At 45.2% G+C, this 25,437-nt stretch overlaps 2 protein-coding genes across 4 annotated transcripts; both read right to left on the bottom strand.

The window, feature by feature from the left end:
• Positions 1-828: 828 nt before the first annotated feature.
• LOC6732993 (homeotic protein caudal) lies at positions 829-12,998 on the bottom strand. Its single transcript, XM_016180453.3, has 2 exons — positions 11,794-12,998; positions 829-2,023 (listed from the first exon to the last, which is right to left on the bottom strand). Exons 1-2 carry the CDS (start codon positions 12,578-12,580, stop codon positions 1,542-1,544), a joined length of 1,269 nt encoding a protein of 422 aa, XP_016025676.1. The 5' UTR covers positions 12,581-12,998; the 3' UTR covers positions 829-1,541.
• A 3,308-nt stretch (positions 12,999-16,306) lies between these two features.
• LOC6732992 (protein diaphanous) lies at positions 16,307-25,421 on the bottom strand. Of its 3 annotated transcripts, none has more exons than XM_016180452.3 (5): positions 24,862-25,421; positions 22,784-23,100; positions 18,201-20,153; positions 17,610-18,140; positions 16,307-17,521 (listed from the first exon to the last, which is right to left on the bottom strand). In XM_016180452.3, exons 2-5 carry the CDS (start codon positions 23,097-23,099, stop codon positions 17,049-17,051), a joined length of 3,273 nt encoding a protein of 1,090 aa, XP_016025675.1. In that variant the 5' UTR covers position 23,100; positions 24,862-25,421; the 3' UTR covers positions 16,307-17,048. The 3 variants fall into 3 exon arrangements, with proteins under 3 accessions (XP_016025675.1, XP_016025674.1, XP_016025673.1); XM_016180451.3 differs by having other exon boundaries at positions 25,137-25,420; XM_016180450.3 differs by lacking the exon at positions 24,862-25,421 and adding an exon at positions 23,165-23,350.
• Between the last annotated feature and the right edge of the window lie 16 nt (positions 25,422-25,437).

Below are 25,437 nucleotides of genomic sequence, written 5' to 3'. Positions count from 1 at the left end.
GTTTTGGCCACTTGTGAATTTATTTCTAGGATATTCTGTTATCAACTAATATTTAAACTGAATCATATAATGGAAGTATATATTCCACTTTTCTAAAATACATTGCATACACATAAATGTATCAAATAAAATATTCGCTCAATTTTCAAAATTTAATTGCCACTGCTCAAAATACTCATGTACTTTAATAGATCTACAAAAAAGGAATCTGTCTTGTTTTCTATTACTCAGTTTATATAAACCACAAGGATTCCAAAGCTCTTTTGTACATTTTAGACATTTTTCTTGACTTTCTTTAGAGCCGCAGGACTTTTAAAGCTCAAGACAACTGCCTTGTTGTATGTTGTATTTCTCAATGTTATCGAACTTTTGATTCTGAAAGTTAGTTTCGACTTGTTGCATTTACACTTGCACAAATAATCGAATACGTGCCCAAGATTTAATTGACACTTTATGATCTCCGATTGCCGGCGAAATGCCGTCGCCCGACTGACTCGACTGTCGATGTGCGTGAGTGCGAGCGAGCCAACCGTAGAGCCGATAACGGTAATGGCCGAGTGAGGAGGCGAACGATTGGGCAAAGAGAAGGGCCGATTAGTCGATTGACGTTTGCCGCACTTGTTGTTGTTGTTGCTTTCGGTAGGTGGAGCGTAGCTGTGAACGTTAACCCTTATTAACCCCAGCAAGAAATTGAAGTTCCATTGAGTTGTTTTATCTATGGTGTTCATATTTTATTTAAATAGCTAAGCACATACATGTACACACATACACATTCACAAGTTATAAATTAATTGCCGCCAAATTGAACTAAGGAAAGATGCGGGTGAATACGTTAAAATTATTTATTTAAATGGTAATTTTGCTTGTGTGCTCGAAGAGTGCGTTACATTTAACATTTAGTACGGCTATATTAACTACGGCTAATTGTTATTACGATACATAAAAGTAATAAACGTTAAAACTCTTTATATATGCGGCTATTTACACGGGCTGAAGAATCAAGTTGCGCTCTAAAATGAGTTGCTTGTACTAAAATTATGTTTAACTGCAGCGAGTACTTTTAAACGTTAATCGGCTGGGACGGCTGGTTTGAATTGTTCTTGTTTTCTCGGGCAACTTAGTTACTACAGCTTACGAGCTAGGCATTTTACTTTAAACTACACACGTTGAACAAAAAACAAACATAATACAAGAATAATATAAGACTTGTTTAGCTGCGAGGACTCTGGCGCGTGTCGAAACCAGGAATATACAATCACAAAAATTAACAACGTGCAATATTCCAGGTGCGACGGCCGCCAAGTCCTCCATTCGTCCGGCTGCTTATTAACTTCTCGTTGTGGTCGAAACAGTCTGACTGCGCGACCTAAGGGTTAAGCCAAGTCCAAGGCGAGAGCGGGAGCACTGTAGGACACATCGCACGGTTGTCCTCCTCCTCCTACGCCGCCTACTCCGCCCCGCTCGCTCCCACCCAGCAGCGGATGATGGGGCTCCATGTAGCTGTTACTGTCGCCGCTCGCCGCATAACAGGAATGGTCGTGTCACATCGAGAGCGTGCCCACTGCCGCCGCAGCGGACATCTGCGCACTGTGCTGCTGCTGCAGCTGGTGCGTGTGCGCCGCCGCCGCCACCAAGGAGTGGCTGTGGGCGGCCAGGTGGGGATGCAGGCGCATGGCGGGAATGTTCATCGCCGCCATGGGGTTCATCGAGTGGGCCAGCGAGTGGGAGAGGTGCAGGCTCGGCTCCAGTTTCGCCTTGGCGTCCAGCAGCTGGCTGTAGTCCGCATGCTGCACTCCCACGCCCATCACGTTCGGATCGCTGCCCTTCTTGTTCTGCTTGCGCTCCTTGGCGCGGCGGTTCTGGAACCAGATCTTCACCTGGCGCTCCGACAGCGACAGCGTCTGGGCGAGCTCGCTCTTGCGCCGGATGGTGATGTAGCGGGAGGTGCAGTACTCCTTCTCCAGCTCCAGGCGCTGGAAGTCGGTGTACACCACGCGGTACTTGTCCTTGGTGCGGGTTTTGCCTGCAAAAGAGATGAGAGATATGTTAGTTGAGTTGGAAAAACGATTTTCAAGGACACTTCTAACATGCTAAAACTAATTTATCACTAATCAAACCATTAAGAAAGAGTATCTATAACAAAAATCATTCAACTTGCATTAAAAAACAAAATAATCGAAAGGATTCATGGTTATGGTTCTTGAAAACCAGTGGATTCCATATAACTAGCGAAAAGTCAAGAACTCCAGAGATCATGTGCACTTTCTGTCGTCAGAGGGCCGAAGCTGTCGGCCAAGTTTGCCAGCTGATGTGGGTGCCAAGCGAGTGGAGTGACTGGCGTCAGGTGGACAAACATGTTGCTCCTCATGTGCAACATGTTCCAGCTCATCTCGCTATAGCAGATGACAATATTTAAATTATGATAGCCATAGAAGACTGTCACATGCCGAGCGGCGAGATTGGAGCGGCGTAGCCCCAGTCGTAGCGGTTCACATGAAAACCACTCACAAGAGCCGACGACTCTGGGAGCCACGATTCTCCGAAGAATCGCTGAGACGGGCAACGTGGCGCTGGGCTGCGCAATTAGTCAATCAGAACTCAAATAGAACTCGAACGAATGACGGATCCGCAGGCAGCGGCCATGGAATGAGCCAACGCTAGCTAGACAAGAACGCCGGAGAACTCATCTCCGAAGGCATGAAAAAGGCCACGGGATCGTGGCACCGTCTACGTACGTGATAAACACACCCACGCCGGCGGGAAATACTTGTGGGTAAACAGCATTTCGGCCCGGGGATTTGCTCTAATTTTTTATGTGCAGCGATACCGTGGTGTTCTCACAATTAAAATTGAGCAAATAGGCAAACAAGCAAATATTTTCACAGATGATAAAGTTCAACAGCGACGGCAGAAGATAGGCGAAGAGTGCCAAGAGTGCCAGGAGTAGGTGTTGAAGACCTCGGGATGCCCTGCGATAGATGATATATGGCCACTGACCATGTCCACATCCATTATGAATCTACTTATGAATATGAATATGAACTCTTTCAAAAATTCAGCTGAATCCTCTTCTTGAGTTTCGAAATCGAAGAAGAAGAAATGCTTTCTTTCGCGAGAAGAATTGCTAAGAGTGTATCTTTGGGGTGAAGAAATGCTGAGAGCGTATCTTTCGGGGGAAGAAATGCGTCAAGAATACTATAACTCTTTTTGGTAAGCCCCGCTAAACCGTTTCCCCAGTCCCCTTATCTCCCCCCTCCCTAGCCCCACTCTTCTGTTTGTTCTTTACACTTTATTTGGACGTGAATTTATTGCCGTCGCCGTGGCTTCTCGTTTGCTTAGTCTAATGTGGCAATCGCAGCGAGAAGAACTCAGGCGAGGAGCAATGTTAGAACCCAGTTGGGCACACACACTAAATCTAGATTTTTCGCTTCGCACTATAAATCCACGATTTCCAGTCTGCCTTGCCATTTTAGTGCTTTCGTTGGGAAAATCTTCTCGCGCGTGCGTTCTTGGGCTCCCGAATCTACTGATAAAGAGCGCTGGGCTCCCCGAACAGAAAAATAACTCGTTCAGACAGACCTGACGGATTTGAGGAAGTGCACAAATAAAAATGGCTTAATTAGAACAACAGTGCTATCAGCTCATAGGATTTACCGGGTAAATAGTGGAAAACAAAGCATATTTTCGGCTGATTTCGCAATGTGAGGTAAACTATGCGTAAGGTGGATGTACTTAGGTGGGGTTACATAAAAGAGTAGGATGACTATCGCTTGAACTTCAACTCCTTCCTCACTGCAACCCCATTTCCAGCCAACTTCTGTGGATCAGAACATTCCCCAAGAGGCTGCACCACAGCGGGGCCGCCTTATCTCTTTCTTTCTAAGACTTTATCTGGTTGCCACTTGGAGGCTCCCACTTCTCACACCTGAAACGGAGCGCAAACATAGGCAAATCCGCACGGAATCGGGGACAAACTGGAGCAGGGCAGTGGGCGGTGCTCGGGTGGGGGCGCGGGTGCCTGGCTCCGCTGACCTTCACGGCCATAATCTAATAAATCGTACATACATACGCACATATGTGCACAACTATAATACCAGCGAGCCGAGTGTTTTATGGCGTTAATAAACGGGGCAAGACAAACGATGGGCGTGGATCAACTTGATCCTAATGCTAAAGCTGCGTTGTCTGAACCCCCAAGATCCTACTGAGATCTCCACTCGCCGCCTCTTTGCCAGGAATATGATAAGATTATGAATGAATGGCAAAAAATCCGAAAATCCCCGTCACTTCTGCAAACAATTGAGCTCGAAAATCCGCCTCGTAGATATCTGGCATATCCATCCGCTATATATGTACATATATAATATTTTTACTAGCAATTAAATAAAATTGTGCGTCAAGGTGTGACATTTTTTATGGCTCTGTCGCTGGGCCCCAACGCAGCGTAATTTATATCGAATGGGGCTCGTTCCTAAGTCGAACCAATTGAGAGTCTGATTTGAACTGCTAATGCTTTTGTGGTGTTTACCCCGCATGTAACTATAGATTATTCAGCCGGCTTTGCCCGGCGGCGAAGTTCTAAGAGCGGCCAGCGTACGCACTACTAATCCCAGTTGAGGTCTGTATCAATAATATCGACGGAGTTACGAACTGTAGAGCTCGGATCGTTGGACATTTGTCCCGATAAGCTTTAATGGCTGTTCCCCACTCATCGAGTGTTCGCCGGGTGGTTGGTTGGATTCAGATGGTTCTTTGATCGCACGCAGGCAGCACTGTGCGAAATCATAGCCGAGGTGCTCTCGAACCAACCAAGGCAACCAGAAGGTGCTGTGCAGAATGTGGTTACAGGCATCGCTCAGTGCATTCCGAGGTAATTCCAGGCCAAACAGCGTCAATCCCGCCGACGGAGTCAATTGGCCCAAGTGCTGCCGCCTCAACTTCGCATGCCGACAAAGGAGAATTGTCCAAACAGTGGAAAGCGATTCTCTAATGTCGAACAGCTGAAGTAGAGCAAGAGCAAGGATCATTTGGCCATAAATTGTAGCGGGCTGAGGAGGTCTGGTCTGGTCTGGTCTGTTTCCCATTAGAACAGCTGTTGATTGCTGGGCAATTATGTGGTCCGCCCCCCGGGGAAAAATCAGTGGCCAAGGACAAGTTGCAGTTGGGTAACTGATGCCACCACTGCGGTTAGCCACGGTCTCGGATGGTGGTGATGGTGCTGGAGGTGGAGAAAGCATCGGCAAATGCTGTGTCCTGGTCATGGTGGTTTCTCCGCCACCCCGCTGGGCGTTAATTTGTCACTGAGTGCTGAAGACATCACCCCCGTGACATCCCGATTTCGGGTTGTTGTCTCTGTTCCAACCCGTGAAAACCTATTGGGAGACATTTATTACCTGGCTTCCATAAGTCTGCTCCGCTCGAATTTAAGCGCTTTTTCTGCCTGAAGATTAAAGCGATAGTCCTGTGGCAAGCGGAAGTCCTCGAACGCCAGCGGAAAGAGCAATTTCGTCAATGGCACCCCGGAGATTTGGACACACAAACCTCAACACTTGACTTTTTAACACCCCATTTCGCTGCTGGAAGTTCCCCCAACTATTTCGCCCAGCTTAAAGACTTTTGCGAATATTTGGCTTTTCTTTGTTTCCACTTGTTTTGCTCTGCTTTTGTTTTGTCTTTCCACCATCCTCATTCCGCCATCCTCCAGCATCATAAACGTGGAATACTCGTAGGATGGGGCTTGTATATGTCTTTTTGGCTCTCACCACCGAGCGACAATATAACAATAACATTTATTTGGCATTTTGCTGCTGTTTTAGCTGCTCTTATATCGTAAATATTAGCTCAAATTACATCATAAAATCATTTGATTCGATTTGACGTTTATTTTTCCTTCTTTCTTCCTTTTCTGGGCTAAGCCTACGGCAACGGTACCCGGTGTCCTTGGGGGAAGGTCGGTGTTTACCCTTTGCCATGCAGGCGGATTGGGTTTTCAAATTGTAAGTTTAGTAAGAATAAGTGATTGCTTTGTTTTATGAGGATTTGAAAGTATTTCATGTGTATAAAATTTTATATTTGAATATAAAACGGTTCTTAGCCTAGGGACTACGAATCTTTTACATCACGTAACATCTAGTATCCAAACATAAACTTAAGTTCGTACCACAGACGGAAAACCAAAATGGCCACCGTCAAAATGAAACATGCGACATGCAAACACGTTATATGGCAGGCGGACATACATATGCAAATGTGAGTTCTTCTCCAAGTTTCCCTCTGTGGAGACCACTCCCAGATATAAATTCCGGCCCCTCCTCCTCCTCCTCCTCCTCCTCCTCCCTTGATCACGCTGACACGCAGCCCCATAAATGCGAATGGGGTAAGAAACGAGGCGGCGTGGATATAATCATAATATCAGATCGCGTGCAACAAACGAATGCCGCACGTACGTGCCCAGATGTACATATACATACGTACGTACATACGAATAAACATATATCCGACATATATATGCGGCACGCAACCTCGAGGCACGCCAATGGAGTGGCAGCGATGGCTCCAGCTCTAGTCCAAGTCTGACTCAGAGCTCGCTTTATTTATGGCTCAAACGGAGGAGCAGAGGCAGAGCGAGCGAGCGAGCGAGCGAGACGGAGGCGAGGTGGGAAAGAGAGGCAGATGTGGCAGGAAAAAATGGCGGCCATCGAAGGGAAAAACGCGGCCTGCTTATGGCCTGAATGAGATGCCATTAAAGCCATAAATACGCCAAGTCAGGCAATAGAAAGATGCGGCGAGGAAAACAGCCAGAAATGATGGAAAGGAAGGGGGACAGCATTTTTTTCTTAGGCCACTAAAAATTATTTTCAAATGTACGTTAATTATTTGCCACGACGATGCAAGCAATAAACTTTATGGCTATATGATTTGGGGAATATGAGTAGGATGAGGCGGAGGAGGGAAGGGGGGTCTTTATGACCCTCCCCACTCAGTCGCAAATCAAAAAAATTGCATGCATCAAAAGGAAAAACACAAAAATCGCATTAGAGGCAAAGAAGGAAAGTTAACTATAGTTTTTCTTAGCAATAAATGTTAAATATCCAGGCTGTGGATGCAACTCCTACCGCTTGCGTCCAGCAAATCACTCAGATCCTCTAAGTTGGGCGAGCTGCTCAGGTCTGCGATTCGACGGGAAGGGATTAGATACAAGGGATTAGATTCTGTGTTCATCATTAAGAGTATACAAATGATTTAAAACATGTTCGATAAGTTCTTTCGCAGTTTCATCCTTAACTAATGGATATAGAGACACCAAATGAAATCATACAATCAAAACCCATTGATCACTACAGCCACTATAAATATTTAAAAGCCCACTGAAGCCCACAGTATTGAAAGCAAATTTGCGCTTCATAAAACTATTACTACAAAATAATGTGCAATAAATTCTTACGGCTGCGCCGAGGAACACTATAAATTTCCCAGCCATTCCCCACCGATTCTCCGCCCCCTAACCCTTATCTTAGTCTTTTTTTTTGGCCCAGGCAGGCGGTTCGGGTCAGTGTGCAACAATATTTGCTTGAACTCCGAGGTGAAACTGAGCAAATGCGGCAGGCGCAAACAGAATCGGAAGGGAATATATGTAAGTACATAGTTGGAACCGTTGGCGAGCACCATATACCACCTAGATACCACCTACAGTCCACAAACAAGAAGGGCAATAGTAATCCGCGGGCTCATCAAGCGTATAATCATCCTAATCAAAGTCGGGCATAAAAATCACAAATATGGCAATCATATATATTCGCGCGCTCTGGTTCATTCATGGTTGTGGGTCACTTATACGATGGCGGGGCATTTCATTTAGTTTTTATAATTATTGCTACTTTATTGTATTGTTAAGCGATTAACGTTGCCCACCGGCCATATACATACAAATCTTTCTTTCCGTTTTTGCTACCGTATCGTAAATGTTGTCACCTCATAAAAGGAATCGCCAAACGACTGGAAATGAAATCAGAATTCGCTGCCGCCTCCCACTCCCCACTCCCCAATCGCCAATCCTCAAGCAGCAAGCCTCAAACTTCAATCAGTCAGCTACTCAATCATTCAATCGCGGGTTGACTTTGGCCTGAGACACTAGCAGGTGTCATCCGTCCATCCGTCCGTCCGTCCGAGCCATCATCATTGCAACGTTTGGTGTTGTCATAATTCAGGCGGAGCTCGTTGATTGACAATCGGATTTCCCTGTCACTTGGCCAACTTGGCCAACCCCCCAAACAAAAGGCTTTCGCCCCCTTTTCCCGATACGAACTATGTACATATGTACATCGCAGTATTCCCACTCGTCCATTATGGAATTATGGTTTATGGCGAACAGGAAACGTGGCTATAATTTACAGTTTCTCTCTTTTCTGTTTACTTTCATTGATAAAATAACTTGAGGCAGGACTGGGCAATGGATTGTTAGAAAAATATCTGAAATATTACATTTTGCTAAAGGCTGCAGATGGTGAAAGATTACCAAATGGATTGTACAGTCCAAGTAGTTTCCATGACTTTTAGTTGCATTCTACATTGATTTATAACTCATCAGGATAAAATGTGCCAATTTCCATTTATAAATAATACTTCACCCGCGACACATTTCGCAGCCCATTTTGAACAGCTACCATTTTAATTTATCACTCCGCTGAGTAAGCCGTCCGTAACCCCAATTTAAGCCCCCGGAATCCCTAGCGCCTCCAATATAAACTCGATACGCCTCGAATGGTATATCAAAAACATGAACATGGAGACCTATGCGTATATGGACATATATACGGCTGTGTGCGCAGGGCTTTGGGACAAGACTCAAATTTCTGGTTATTACCAATATCAGGGCCAATACAAATAGAGCAGGAAAACCCAAACACGATTCTGTTCTATTATTTGGAGAACTAAGCCCAGGGCAAACGACACAGTGGTAACAAGTCCGTGACAAACGGACAGGGAGATGGGACGGCCTGGCCAGCGAGTTCCATGCTAATCCCATCATGTCAATCACCGATCCGAACGCACACTCCACGTAGATCAGTCGCAGCCAAAAATCGACTTCATTTTTGACCCGTGCAGGAGCGGAGGAGGAAACTTTTTGACGGGCGAACGGGAAGGGTAAATGTCATCGGCAAACAGCGATAGTGCCGATAAGGAAACCGAACCACACATAGTTCCACTGCAGCTAGTGGCCATTTTCAATGGCTTATCTTGGGAGCGGGAACGAAACTGGTACTGGCAGCGGGACCCAGACCAAAAGGTATCCCATCCGCGCCGGTGGAGCAGTACGACACTTTCCAGATGCGTCGGGAAATCAATATAAATCCAAGCCCGCCATATATTCCTTCTCTCTCTCTCTCTCTCTCCCTTTCTCTTTCGATTATTTATGTGGCTAGATATAAATTTTCTGTGCATATTGACACATTAAATCTCAATGTGTCAGGTGGCATTAGTTTTTATGTCCCAACACGGGCAATGCTGAAAATCTACAGACAATCCCAGTAAGAACTCCTTGGGCCCCCAGATACATTTGTTCTCCGGAGAAATTATAACGACAATAAATTACGGACAGCTAATAAGCAAATATATATAAAGTGGGCAATGCAATGAGAAGTTGGCAAATCAAAGGATTTTTGGGATCAAAGAATGGGGATAACTGATATCATTGGTTGGATACTTCAGCCAACTTGGACAAACATGCCTTGCTGGAAGTTCCTTTTCTGAACTATGGACACTTAAATTTCTTGCCGTTTAATAATGATTGCATAGATTTGATCGTAAATGTCGCTATTTAGTTTTTATTGGAAGTAATACTAATTTTTATTGGTTTACGACCCTATATTGTTTTAATCAATATGCCCGTCGCAAACGCAGCGGAATCGCTTATCAACAACGCTTTTGACGTTTTAGATAACACGCAAAGAACTCTTTTTTTTTGTGGCCACGTTTCCATATCACTCGGCACATTATTGAAGCGACAGAAAATAGAACTCGCAGCCCCATGGGCCACAGTGGGTTGGGTGGGGTTTTCACCCAGGACTTATTGACAGGGCGGGCGTTTATTTGATTCCCCACGCTAGCTAATCTAATCGCAAAACCCGCCCGAACCACCAGCCATTGAAACAAAAGCACACGGCATCTGCATCCACGACAATCGCGGTTGCCGTTTTATTGCCACACCCCGAAAGCTGAAGTGGGCCTTCGACGTGCCCTGCCACATGCCGCGCAGACAACAAGAAATGGGGCTTTTATAATTCTATTAAAAATCACGAAGTGTTAGTCACAGCCCCCTCTTCGTTTGGAGAAGGCAGATTACTAATTATTACTCCATTTGGAGAAAGTAACAATTCAAAGAAAATGCCAGGTAGAAAATACTTGAGCAAAGTTGGCAAAAAGGTGCTGCTGCTGATGGCTCATAGTGGCTGTAAATAATATCTAACTTAGATTCCACTCTTACTTCTTAAATATTTGTGCTTTTTAGGCAAATGAAATACGACATGAATTACAATCAGTCGCGCGTCAGAAAGGTGACATTCAGACAGCGCAGGCTAAAGGGGTTTTGAATAATAATAAATAAGGCAAACTTGAGTCGCCTTGTCGGCTTGATCGGCTGGATTAGCGGCCATAAACGCTAATTGCATGCCAACAGATTTTATGGGCTTAATGGATATCGGCGTTATTGTCGATATCGTCGATATCGTCGTCTTCGTTCTCCCCTTCTTGACATGCGCCCGGGTCATAAATCGTGAGCAAATGTGCGAGTGTTTATTCCTTGCCATGTTTGAGATCGCTGCACTGCCATCTGCATTGCCTTTGCTTGTTTTTCCAGTTGTGGGAAAACACGGCAAACAAAACGCAAAAAACCCAAATAATCACAGAAAATTTGCATTAACTGAGAGAAGAGACTCGAATTGGGTAGTACACGTATTGTTAAGTATACTTATAATTTTCAGAAAATAGAGAAACCTTCAATTGAACACTCCACACAATGCTAATTGCTGTGAGATTGGTTTTCAACTTACTAACTTTCAAGCCTTCACAGTCCAGTTCTCTACTCTGATGGACTTTCCATCAAATGCTGGCTGCTTATTGGTTAGTTGATCAAACCATTTTCAAATGTTTATATTGTTTATATTGTTAAGTTGATTTACGATACAAAATTAGTCAATGGAATCGGAATCGAGACGGAGACAGAGTGGAGCAAACAAACAGAAACACTCATGAGGACGGTGAACACGGGTGGCCATAAATCAAGGCGTCGGATCGGGGATCTCGCGACCCCAACTGAATATCATAAAAGTGGAGCTTGAACAGAATTTGATTTTTATGAGCTAATTGGCCATTGGACTCGGATGCGCGCCAGGTAAACGGATTCTTATAAAAGCCCATATGTGTACCGCGAGAGATGGACAGGGAAAAGCGCGAACAGCACGAGCTTGGCGGGAAGACAATGCAGTGCATTATGTGCTGGGCAATATGGAATCTTCGGGCTCGGAATGTGGCCAGGCGGATGCGGGAGAAACCCAAGCGCAGGGCACGCGGAATCGAAGGCCAGCGGAATATGACTAAGTAGCTGAATACACAAAAATTGGGGTAATCGAGGTCTCTTGGACTTAAAGCCTTCGATGACTAAGAGCTTATTTCGCATGACAATTGGAAGTATAGCCCTCAACTTTGCATTAAAAGCTGGGTATTATCCCTGGTCGCAAAGTTATGTAGTAACCGATCATACCCCCTTAATCTGTATTAAATAATATTCTCACTCACCTGGTTGTGGTTGTGCTGGATAGGCGGGCTTCTTCATCCAGTCGAAGTATGGCGGCTTTGATGGCGATGTCCTGTTGTTGTTGCTCACCGAATTGTTATTGTTGTTGTTGTTATGGGTGGACGGACTGTTGTTGTTGTTGTTGTTGGCGACGGCACTCAAATGGTGGGCCAAGTGATGATGCGGCGACGAGGCAGAAGTCGGCGCCCCCGGGCTAGAGATCTCCGAGCCCGAAACGGTAATCGGCGGCGATGGGAGACCCTCGGCGATGTGCTGCTGATGGTTGGGTGGTGCGGAACCTGGTCCTCCATCGGTGGCCCCGCCAACACCACCGCCAGCGCCTGCTCCTCCGCCGCCGATGCTGCTGTTGGTCTCGTTGAGCTGGGGCGCACCCGGTGCACCGCCGCTACTGCTGCTCCCGGAACTGGCGGAACTGCTGGAGGCATGGGCGTGATGGTGGTGGTGCTGCTGCATCAGCTGGTGGGCCGACGTGGGCACATTCTGGACGAAGTTGTCCGCCGTGCTCGAGGCGGGTGAGTGCCAGTCCCCGGCAGAGGCCGCCGCCGCCGAGTGGAACATGTGATGGGAGTTGTAGTACATCTGGTGGGCAGCGGCCGCGTGGTGGGCGGCATGCGAGGAGTCCACATCGCCCAGGAACTGGTGGTTCGGCGGCGTGTGGTGGTAGTTGGGCGTCCAGTTCCATGGCTGGCCAGCCGCCGAGGCATAGGCCAAATTGGCGGCACTGTGCTTTTGTGTGTAGGGCAGTGTGTTGTAGTAGTGCGAAACCATTTTGAGGTTAGATTTGGTGCGCTTTCTCCGAAGATAGTCCCAGTGCTCGGTCCTGTGTCCAATCCAATAGTCCGGCGTTAATCGCTAAATCTTTTCACTTGATGGCCAATATGTTTTAGTTGCACATTTTCTGGAGTTCCAGTTTGGGTTATATTGGATATATTTTGCTTTGTCAATCTTTACAGTTATCACTTGGCTGGTGATGTGTTTTTTGGGGGCACAGTCACATACGAACGAGATATCGATAATATTTCGAACCGCTATTTTACAGCACTCACTCACGAGATGAATTTTTTGCTTAGCAGGGCTAATCTACTGATTTGAAATGTTATTCCGTGCGAGGCGACGTCAACTCAGTACGCAGGTCGAACACGTACTGAAACGTAGAGCAAGACTCGACTGATAAAAAACTCAAAGCAGTGGAAAATCAGATAAACAGGCAGAGAGGCTCAAATAAAAACAACCACCGCCCGACGGCACTCACTGGTTGTCTCTTTCTGGCCCACGAGCAGTGCCTCTACTTGGGTCTTTTTAACCCTCATTTCCGTTGCTCGTTCAAAATTCAAGATGGCCTGTGTGTTTGACTACCGCCGTCTCCGTCTGCCTGGTGCTCCATCTCTTTCGCACCGCTTTGCGATGGCTGGCCGGCAGGTGGCCACGCCCCTTTGAGCCAGGTATGCAGTTTGTCGTAATATCTTGGCCAAGAAAACCCCTTTTCCTTTATGGCCCGCTTTCGATTTGTATGTACTTTAATTGCAATTGCCGTTGGCTAATTAAGTAATTGCAGAGATGCGTGTGTATTATGCAATTAGTGGCTGTAAAATTATGTTGGCACGGTCGTAATAGTCGCGATATACCTCTATCTGGAGAACAATCAATGTTTTATCCTCCGGATTTTATTCTCCATATCCATATACCGTGTTTGATCTGCACACACTTGATGTGCTTACAGCCCCATTGTCCGGACCTTTGGTGTTTGCCAAGCAATCGCCGTTTATATGGGCGCCTCGATATTGTCAAAGCACTATGGTTCGGTTCTAGTTGTAAAGCTAATGCCATAATTGACATGTAAGCAGCGATAAAAAATCGCAGGGAACTCAAAAATAGCGGAAGAAGTCTGGCATTGATAAAGTGCTACATGTGATACAAGGGGCTTATGTAAAAAAGATCATTTTTCATCATTTAATGTAAACTAATCCATTTAAATTCACATGAGAACTTATTTTCGATCAAGCTTCACTGGAAGTTTAAAAAATGGGTGGAATTGAAATATCGATTATTTCATAACGAGTTTTGCAAAACTACAACTTCGTGAAGCAAAATTGGCTCAATATGGTAAATAATTATTAACATCAATAAACCCATTTACAAAACTTCCTAACTAACATAAAAACTAATAATTGAACGCAATTTGAATAATAATAAATAAATTGATTTATTTATAATTTATGACAGACACGCGTGTGATCATAAGATTGCAAACGCGCCTAATTATTATAATATTGGCAATATAACAAATTCAAAATATTCATAGTGTGTCATTAATTATAAAACTATATATTATTACGTATATAAGATTAGAATGTGAAGTCATTATCCAATTATTTTCAAACTATTTGACTATATTTTTTTTCTACTCAAAGGAATATACTATATTCATTGGAATAATGTATAGTTGGTTAAACATATTCCTACCTTACATATCCCAGGTCAGCTAAAACCATTCTTATTAATTTTTCGCAAGAATTTCATTTTCCCTGCTTGTCCCAATTGTAATCCCTAAAAAGAACGCTAAGCTCGCGCCGATTGAGTAATCCCGAGAGTTCCAGAAATCCTCTATAGATCTGTAAAAAACAAATTCATTGATTGCCGCGATGGTCGATGGGATCATAAAACTGCAAATGTCGCGTCAAATAATTAGAAGTGAATGCAGCTGACACAATGGAGGATAACCGATATATCCCCGAAAAGGACTCGGCGGAACACGGGAACAGAAGCACCCAGGGCAGTTGGCCTCGCGAGGGAGGTACTTAAAACTCACTTATTAACGCTGAACTACCAAAAACTGGTTCGGGTTCGTGTGCAAACAAAAAACCCCTTAATGTCCGTAGGACAAAACATGTTGTAAAACAATCGAAGGCCCGCGCACAAAAGGTGATTTTATGATTACGCGAACGCGATCGCTTTCGCCATCGCCATTGCGACCCAAAGACCAGAATCCAGTAACCAGGATGCGATCGTAGAGGTCGCGCGGGAACGGGGACACCAAACATGGCCTGTAAGGTGGTGCTGGTGGGCTGACCTGCCCGTCGATCGGCCCGGGCCATAAAGTTCACACAACAATTAGGCAGCCACAGCCCAGATTTGTTTTTTCCTCTTTTTCGCAAACCGTCAACAATTCGGCGGAATTTACTGCGTGGGCTGGGCCTGGAAGGGTAGGAACCGTGGGCTCTATAAGGCCGGGCTCCTCGTCTCATCCCAGGCACGGTCAAGTCATGTAACACGCCGTTACCTGGAAGTCATTAGGGGCGCACAAAAAGGCTAATCCCTAAGTGATCTATGTAAACATATGGTAACTCCCCCTGGGCAGCAACTTCGAGATGAATCATGAATTTTTGGTTATACAAACATTAGATTTGATAGACAAATTGTACTAATGTGATGTTTTCATCAAATAGAAAGTGTTGATCAATTACAAAAAAATATATATATTATTATATACAAACGATCCCCGACGATTAGCTGAATCGAAAGCAGCGAATCCATTTCGAACTGCCCTTCCGCCAATGAAAGATTTATTTCAATCTGTAAAACACTCTAATGCATCTCTATCTGCCCATCGTAAATTAGAATCTGTCCCCGCCATTGACATTAACAACCTGCCAAGAATTCGATGGCATTTATACATATTCCCTCAATTATGTTAATAAATCCATAAAGAAAGCAAAGCAAGCGCCATGCCCATAAAGCAGACTCCGAAATAAAACTCAAGGGGCAATCAGACCATTACAGATATGTCCAAGTTCCAGTCCCGATATAACAACCTATATCTGTGGCCAGGTGGAGCGTATAATGTGTCCGTCGACGCCAGACGGATGTGAGCGTGGATGGATGGATGGATATGTATGGATGTGGACGTGTCTTTGTCGTGCGGCATTCGCTGTTTGTCGGTTCGTTTAACGTTTTTGAGAGTTTTACGGCCGTTGCCCGGCCAAACCCCTCCAGAAAGACCCTCCTCCCCACCCGCAACCCGCAGCCAATCCCGCAGCAAGTGCATTTTGCGTTGTACGAGCCACCGCCTCCTCCGCCGGCGCAATCAAACACCTTTATGGGTGCCGCGACATTGGCGATAAAATATCTTTTGGTTAATAAAACAAATTAGAGTGGAGAACAACAACAAAAAGCGGCAAGTCACCCATGGGTGGAAAGCCCAAATTGCTTTCGGATTCGCAGCCAAGCCTTCTTGTGGAATTTTCCTGGATTATTGCCAATCAATTGGATGAGAAGCAGTTCCAAAACGTCTGAAAACATCCGAAAGTGTAATTTGATTTGGTAGTTTTATTTTCAATATACCGTCATTGTCGAAAAATAGACATTTATTAACAATGTTATGTATAGCGCGGATTAAAATAGGATTTTAGGGTAAACAAGTTTAAAAAAGTTTCGCTTAAAAACAAATTAAATACAAAAGGAAGTTTGCTTTGATGTAAATCTCGCCTCTCCTCCACTGAGTGCCTCGAAAACGAAGTGCACAGCAAAATGATTGGGACATGCCACAGTAAAATAGGAATACAGTATCTAAGGACCACAAGATACAGATCAATCTTGAAGTTGCTTTCAGTTTCATTTTTAAGTATTTCAGAAGTAAAAGCGAATCAAAAATATATATATATGGTTTTTTTCGTATAGGTAGCGAAGTTGGAGTTTTCGTTTATATGCATTGCTAATTTCTTGTCAACTAGGAGTTTTTTTATAGTATATTTGACTTGTAAATTAGTACTTTAATATTTTTGGGACAGTCATAGAAGTTAAATAAAATGTACAACTAAAGTTAAAAGGGGTACTTCGTACATCGGCCTGCCAATCATTTTCATTAAATCAAAGTGGTCTTTAATGTGTTATTTGCATATTATAAATTCTGAACAAAATGTTATTTAGTAAACAATCAATTAAATAAATACTCCAATCAATTCAAACGAAAAATTCAATCCTATAAACTCCCTTACAGCAATGAATAATTTCGGAAAATCGAACTGTGACTCTAGTTCCAGTTAATTAGTACTTTGCGGCTTTTGATACAGTTCTTCCTGCTGGGCATCCAATTCGTCAAATCTCTTGGACACGCCAATCGAGTTGATATACAAGCAAGGCTGAGCACACGGACTCACGGCCAATGAGCCCAGGCCCTTATATCGCTACAGATGTCTATTTATATATGTACAGAGGGTAATTGCTCGTTCCATTACTTCTACGCGGAGCCTAGAACCTCGTTGAGGATCATTTCGCGGGTCATTAGCTGTCCGTTGGTGACACGCGTCCGCGATCGACTCCGGCTAAGCTGTGCCCTCCGCTCCGCTCCCGCCGGTCTTTGTCGCCGGGCCTGTCGATTTCGCTGGCCAAAGGCTGAGCCCGTTTGCAGTGCCTCCAACAGACTGTCCATCACGCCCTCCTGCGTCTGTGGGGCATCCATGTCAACCACTGCCTTCTTACGCTGCTGGCGCTCCTGTTGCTCCCGAGCAGACTGCTCTCGGGCCTCCTGCAGACGGCGCTTCTTCTCCAGCTCCTCGCGCACCCGCACATTGTCGTTGTGCGCCGCTTGGAAGGCATCCTTGAAGGTCTTAATGTCCGCAAAGAACTCCTCCATTGTGTATTTGCTGGGATCGAAGGCATAGTACTCGCTGAGGTCCTTGTACAGCTTCTCCATTTGCAGCTGCATTTTGCCTGAAATTTAAACGATATGTTAGATAATTCGTTCTTACTCTTGCCGTCTGCATGAAATATTCGTTCCGATCAGTTGAATTAATCTTACCCAGCACGTCCACTTGTTGTCTGCACTCCTCGGCAAACTTGCCCATCACCTCGCTAAACTTGTCATCATCACACTGCGGCACCTTGTTGTTCTGAAGATCAGTTTCCAGGTTCTTTACCGCCGAATTCATTTGCCGCATGGCCTTTTGGATGGCATCCATGTTGACCCGCGACGCTTTATTGACATGCGACAGATCGTCGTAGAAGTTTAGGGCATCCGGGAATTTCTTTTCCACCAGGTCAGCCAGGTAGTGCAGCAATGTCTGCTTATTATCCGCATCCTTCGTGTTGGACAGTTTGGTTAGATAACTGATCTCAAAGCCAAAGGCGGCCTCGTTTTTGGAGCCCGAGTTCATGTAGTTTCCAAGCAGCAGAATCAGCTCCAGGATCTTCGAGAACTTTTTGCTATTCCGGATCTCTTCGCATGCTGCCGTTCCTGCCACAATGTCGGGTTTGATATCCTGCACCATGTCCGCGTAGGTCAGCTTGAAGTTCAGGTTGTGCAGTCGCGGCGAAAGGCGTTTAATTTCCCCTGAAATGAAGTAAACTTATTATTCTGCGCCTTCTGAGCTACAAACTCCATTCGCCTTACCTATTGTGGCTGCAAACTGTTCAATCGGCGGTAGCGGTTCGCCCTTGGCCTTGATCTCCTGCAAACGCTTGAGTTGCTCTGGCGGCGGAAGGTACTGGATAAGTTGCTGCAGGATATTGGAGGACAGGATATCGGTGTCGCAGCGCAGCAAGCAGATCTTGATCTGTTCGTAGGACAGGTGCTTCAGCGATCCTCCCAACATAATAGCCAAGTTCTGAGCAGTCTTCCCATCGAGCACACGAAGATCGACATTTTTCTTTGTCAGCGTCGTCGGCTTGTCCACCGCATCCTTCTGTTCTTTCTTCACAGGTTTAGAAGAGAATTTCACGGCCAGCTCTGCGAGGAAGTCATCCTGGGCCAGCTTATCCTCCTGGCACTTGACCCAGAACGCCTTGTCGGACATTTTGGCCGGAACAATGGCTTTCCAGTTGGCCCGCTTCATGGGATTCTTGACATCCCACTTCTTCTTCGGCTTCAAGCCATGAGGCAGAACGGGAACCATGGGCCCCATCATCATGGGCGGTGGTGGAGGGCCTCCCGGGCGCATCATGCCTGGCATGGGTGGAGGCGGTGGGCCTCCCATTCCGGGCGGTGGAGGAGGAGGTGGCGGTCCACCTGCCCTGCCCGGCATGGGAGGTGGTGGTGGAGGCGGAGGTCCACCACCTGCTCGGCCCGGCATAGGTGGCGGCGGTGGGGGAGGTGCTCCTCCTCCTCCTGGTGGTGGCGGGGGCATGGGTATGTTTACCTTGGGTAGCTTATTGGGCGACGGAGCCGCCACACCATTAGCCTCCATCAGCTTGACTTTCTCCTCCAGATGAGCCGCCTTCGCTTCCGCCTCTTGTTTGGCACTCTCCAGCTGCTCGATCTTCTTCTCGTACTCCTCCGACCGCTTCGACTCCTTGGCCTTGGCCTTCTCCACAATGTCGTCCAGCAGTAGCGAGGTGTCTATATTAAAGTTCCTGTTCTCGAAATTCGGATCACAGTAACCCTTGTGGAAGACGATTTGCGAGATGCACTCCTCAATCAGCTGATAATAGGCAGGTCGGAAGTAGAAGTCATCCCTGATGTATAGCAAATGCTGCAGGATGGACAGGAAGTAGGGCTCGGAAGTGGTGTCAGTCACCAGGTTTTTCAGCACATCGAAGCAATCGGTGGCGTCGTCCATGTTGAAGGTGACATTATCGAAGCGCTGCACAAACTCCTCGAAGTCATCCTCGCGGATCTCGTTGAAGATCTTAAAGTGCTGCTGCAGGGCCTCATTATTGCTGGCCTCGACGATTTTGGTGAACTCATCTAGGCGATCGTATAGACCCATGCGCATAATCTCACATCGCAGGTGCAGGCGGAAGTTCAAATCCGTGGGGGTATTGGTGAGAGTATTAATAAAAATCAGGCTGTGGCAGGCCAATTCCCGTTTGGGATCCTGCTGATCCGATGCAAACAAGGCATCCACTATGGGTCGAAAGCGCTCGCTCGCTTTAAAGGATGTGGCTGCAATAGTGGTTATGGCTCGGAGAACCTTCTCGTAGCCATTCCGCTCATAGACAATGCAGAACGAGGCCAGCAGCTTGAGGGCTTCGCACATAGTCTGCGGCTTTCGGGGATCCAGGGATTGCGCCAGCAGCAGCACCACACTATGCTGATCCGGATTGAGCACCACGTTCAGACCCCATGTGTTGTTCATGATCGCCTTCAGGCACCGTATCGCCTCGAACTCGATCTTCTCGTAGCTGGCATTATTCTTCGACCGGGCCAGCAGCTTCTCGATCGTCCCGATGCCCGCCACTCCAAACTCCTTGATCCACGAGATCGGATTGCTGGTGAGCGCCACGCGCAGAGATTCCACACATTGGTACACCTTGTGCGTGCTGTGCTCCCCATTCTGCAGGTATTCCACGTAGTCTATGGGCTTCTCGAAGCGGGAGTTGGCGCTGCGCTCCAGTGAGTTTTTACCTGGAAGAGAAATTGGAGTTGGAGTCGGATGAGTGCACGCATTGAATTTCTGTAAAGCTATTGGACAGCGGTATTTCACATAGTAGACAAAGGAACATGGTATTTTTATCTAATCTGATCAGTTCTTCTTAACTTAATCAATTGATAATTATGGCTAATACCTATACATTTGGAAATCTTACACTTTTGCAATCAATTAAAAGTTTGCACAACAGTAAATTAAAGTAAATTTGTCATTCAACTCACGTTTGTGCTGGTTTCGATGATAAAAAGTATACGGGTTCATTCCAAAATAGCTCAAGGCTTATAATTTGAAAGAAAGAGGTTTGCCTCCCACCGACAACACACCTGAATTTAGTCATATCGGCGATGATTCACTCTACCCTATCATTAGTCTGCTAAATCGGAATACTTTCCCACAAACGTATGTACATTGGCAATTTGATAAGAAAATCATTTAATTAACGAGAAATTACCACTTAAGCGCTAATCTGGAATGTAATCTTTAATAAGTTATGTTAAACAAAGGTGTAACATTATACACATATCAACACATTATAGAAATGTGTTTTTAAGTTGATGGGCCATTACTCCAGATTTTCCAACTTCAAGTTAGTACATTTCATGATAAAGGATGTACATAGGTGGCTCAATGCTTACACTTTGGAGGTTCGAAATAGTTATCTGATAACTTTACCCCAAGACTGTGAGAGATAAGGGTAGTTAAAAGGCAATCACCACGCCCCACCTGTGGAAGGGAGGCCTTCGGTGATACCACCCACCCCTTTTTATGATTACCTGCACCACTGACATCACTCAAATTGGCCAAAACCTGCCCACCACTTATACGTTTATCCGGCAAAGCAAAACTACGCTAACTGTTTTATTAATTAACTCAAAACGGCAAGCGAAGCGTGTTAATGAACAGCTTTTTTGTTGTCGGCCAGTCCATTGCTTGTGTTTTAAATTTAATTTCGCAACAAGTGGGTTCTGCCACAATAAACACGACCCACAAATACTTACTTCAGTCGCTCTTCCTCTCACTCGCAGCTATCTGCACCTATGAGATACGATTGTGCCGCAGCTCAAGTTTACTGACAGGCATCACAATTTATTTTCAGCTCGATTTTGTCATAATGTGTTTAACGTTTTCGCATATTTGCATTTTATGGCCGTTCCAAAGTGTAAGGAAAATCACTCTCTGCCCCACTACACTGAGAACTAAGCGTCGTCGGTACAGGAAATTTGAATTAAAATTTGAAAATTTAAATTTTAAATTTATATTCAAGAACAAACCCATTGAGATTTATAAGTAGTAGGTTATAATCATTAGCTATATTTATATGCGATGTTCAGTAAAAATACTTTCAGTGTACATAGTACATCCCTCTCTCTCTCGCCTTCACGATGCACTTGCTTATACAACAAAAAGACCGAAGCGCAAAAACGCAAAATAAAAGAATCATTTCATTTTCTCACTGCCACTTGACGTAATTTAAATTGTATAATGTGAACGGTGGTGGAAATTCAATGTCTTCGCATTTTCATTTTTTGCCGCTCGACTTTGTCACGCATTCGCCGTGTAGCACTTACAAACATACATACTATGTATAGTACAGCACTTGGTATTACTTGATAAAATGGGCGAGCAGATAGTCCGCGCGACTGTGGCGCAATTAGGCGTTACAAACGATAAGGGAACTTTGATTCCACACTCCGCAAGACTGATAATGGACCATGGCCATGGGGAAGTAACTGGAGCGAGACCCAAAGAACGAAGCTGAAGCTGAAAGCTGAGCTGGCATTGAAATGTGCTCAAGATACAGCTGGCGATGTGCTACAGTGATAATTGGTCCACGTAGTACAGTAGAGTATTTCGTACTAATCTTGCTTGGATACTAATCTTGGATATGAATGAAGCAAACACAAGGGGAGATTCCAGCTGAATCATTCCCTCGCTGCGATGCACATAATATCGTTATAATAATTCTTGAAATAAAGTATTCTCAAAATTGAAGTAGAGTTAAGCAAGTATATGCAGTTAACAAACAAAGTAATCACCTCTTGACAAATTGAAGTGCTAACCACTTATGAGTTTACTTATCCAAAGGATCGTTGACATCACTTCCATCGGCTTAGGATGGATGGCCAAAAAGCGAGTGAGGGACATCCCCGTATGTGCTACAAAATAGAACCGAACTTGGCCACACATCAAATTGGCAGCTGAAAAGGCGCTAAGCAAACAGAAAGCGAAATTCGCACACAGCGAAACGGGGAAAGCACACGGACACGAGTTCCGTTACCTGCTTATCTTATCACAGGTGGAATGCAATATTCCGCAGCACACGACGAAAGCAAAAAAAAGGTAAAAGGCAGAGTCACCCAGCTCAGTTGCACGAAAATCGATGGTCTGCTGTTTGTATACCCTTGCAAAGGGTGTTAAAGTTTTGCCAACCAGGTTGACCCTCTAAAGTAGCTTGCAACATTACAGTTCAGACTAGAGATATACCCTAGTTTAGAATATTCTCTTGCTATTCCATAACTATAGTTCATAGCCAAGCGATACTCAATCTTCAAACACAAACTTGGTCTTCTTTTGAAAAACCTGCAGTGATGCAAGTGTTCCTTACCTTTCAAGTGCCACATAATCATCTTCTGTCTCTCCTCCTTTGATTTGGCCAACAGGGGCTCCCTCTTGTCCTTCGGAATGTTCATGTCCTCGATGATCTCCAGGAACTTGGCATCCAGCTCCGCAACGCTTAGCTGCTGGATGTACTGCTCAAAGTCCTCCACGCCCGGCACCACATAGTTGTCCGTGGACACGGGTCGTCCGCCATGGGCCAGGGTGCCACTGCTGATGGTTCCTCCCTTGGACTTCGATGGTCTTCCGAATAGGCTGTCCAGGAGCCCGCCGCCCGTGGATTTTGTTTTCTCGTGACGAGACATTCTGCAAAGAGCACAGAAACATTGAGTTCGATTTCACCCACTTTGTACAAGATTTAAAATCTAACCCCAGCTTTTTGAGGCGCATTGCGTTGGATAGCTAGGCGAAAACTAAACTAAGACCAAACAGCGATTTTTGGAGCCTGCGCAGTCTTCAATATTTTGGGGGAGACAACTCGCACAGCTGTTCCTTGTTTACAAGTGTTCGAGAGCAGCGAGCAGACCGCGGTTTCTGGTGGCTTCCCAGCGAATGCATCCAATCGATGGACGGATGGCTGGGAGGTGGTCGATCATTATCAGCTTGGGTTTATTTACAATTATCTGGGGTGCCGTAATGTCGATTCAGCCTCAACGGAGTGTGGAATTTTCAATTAACACGTACATTCTGAGGGAACGAGGCCCAATACAGTGGTTATTCGTATTGGAAAGGGTGCCGTTTTCCTTTTATAAGCTTAAAATCTTTAAAGTCTGGAAATCTAATAAGAATTGTATTTTTAATACTGTGTGAATATTACCGGTAAGTTCAAAAATGATCAGCAAATAGCAAATATTCTAAAGCCTAACCACTTTCCAATTTCGAATCCGACCACTGTGCTATCCAAAACTCTGACAGCGTGAAAACGGCTGATTATAATTATAAACAAAAACGATAAAAGTTTACCGCAGCAAATTGGACAAATTCATTAATAATGCGCACTAAATTTACAAAACGATGCGATAATCGCGGCTAGCCAAAATAGGAAATAGCACGTTATTCACAGCGCAAAACGGAGAGCCAAACGAAACGCGAGAGAAATTGGTTAGAATATGTGGCTATGGACGGAGTGATTCATTTGACCAGGCTGAAAGGCTGGCCGTTAGCGTTTGAACATTTGAATTGCCTTGTACCGAAGGATGCGTTGGGAACAAGCTTTGGCTTTTTGCGTTAGCTTGGCCAACGCATCTAATGAATCACTAATGGAATCGGAATCGCAGCAGCTGAGCAGCAGAGGTAGAAAACAGAAAATCCAATAAAAAGGCAAACGAGCAACAGGTTTTGCGGATGGTTCTGGCTCGCTACACTGAGAACAAAGTGCTTAAATTGTAAAATTTGACTAGGAAATGAAATAAACTGTCGTAATTAGTGCTTATAAGTTGGATTAACTTTAAATTTCAAGCTATGAGAGCTATAAACTTGCTGCGTTTCAATATCTGCCAAGCGAGGATAAATTCAATAAATAGATAAATAGATAGGTAGGTATTTTTTGCAGTGTGGCGAACGGGCGTGCCAACTGGCGGCAAATCATTCACAGTGCTCGGCTAGAGAAATCAAATTTAATATATGACTCCGCAAAAGGCCAATTGTGAATGGAGTGTTGTGTGTGTGTGTGGGTAGAGGAGTGTGCGCGGGAGGGAGCGAGGAGGTGGGTAGTGGAGAGTGGAGCGACAAGTTCAAGCAGGGCAACAATTTCTTTTCAGGTCGCCAGTACACATAAGCATCTGCGGAGGAAATGCTTTCAACAAGATTTCTTTTGCCAAAGAATTTACAGCAATTGCCTCTTTCTCTATTTTGTTTACATGCACTGCATCTCTTTCCCTCCCCTCCACAACAACACAACCCTCCACGACCAACACTTCTTCCACAGACCGATCTACATATGTCTTTCTCGCTCCCGCTCGGCATTAGTTGTGTGCTGCAACTGCGAAAATGTAAACAAGTATAAAACCGTCTAATAACCGCTGGAATTCCAAGAAACGAAGCTAGAATTGGTAAGAATGCGCTCACCTTCGTTTTGATATCTGTGTCGCCTGCTCACTTTTGATTTTTTTTCGGTGGTTTACGTCATAAGACCAGAAAAATAATGGCTTGCCACTCTCACACAGATAGAGCCACACTCGCACACGCACACAAACTCGCGATCAAACGGCTTTTGTTGTGGTTGTTGTTTTTGGACTCTGGCTTTTTGTTTGTTTTATTGCGCGACGCTCGGCACAAAAAACAAGCTGCCAAGCTGTGCACACCGCTCCGAACACCTTTTCTTGCAGTGTACTACTCCTTACTTATTTAGTTGTTGCTCTTGCTTTCCACTTTCGGCCACTTGTTGCTCTTCTGCCGGGAATGACACATGGAACACACTCCGCTAGCGGGCTTTTGTGCAACGCAAACACTGTTCTGCCTGGTTATTGGCCACTTGGCATGCAGATCGCTGGCTCTTCACGGCCGTTAATTGCGAAAAAACAAATTCTTAGCACAAGCGATTCGATTTGCTCAGCGCGTTGAGTTGATCGGAATTAGTGTGACCGCAGCGGGATCGCCGAATCAAACCACTCCGATTTCAGCGGTTATAGAAAAATAATCTCG

The sequence above is a fragment of the Drosophila simulans genome, chromosome 2L (assembly GCF_016746395.2).
Source record: "Drosophila simulans strain w501 chromosome 2L, Prin_Dsim_3.1, whole genome shotgun sequence".
In the NCBI taxonomy this organism is placed as follows: Eukaryota; Metazoa; Arthropoda; class Insecta; order Diptera; family Drosophilidae; genus Drosophila; species Drosophila simulans.
Note: the sequence above shows the minus strand (reverse complement) of the source record. Positions and strands in the feature narration are given on the sequence as shown.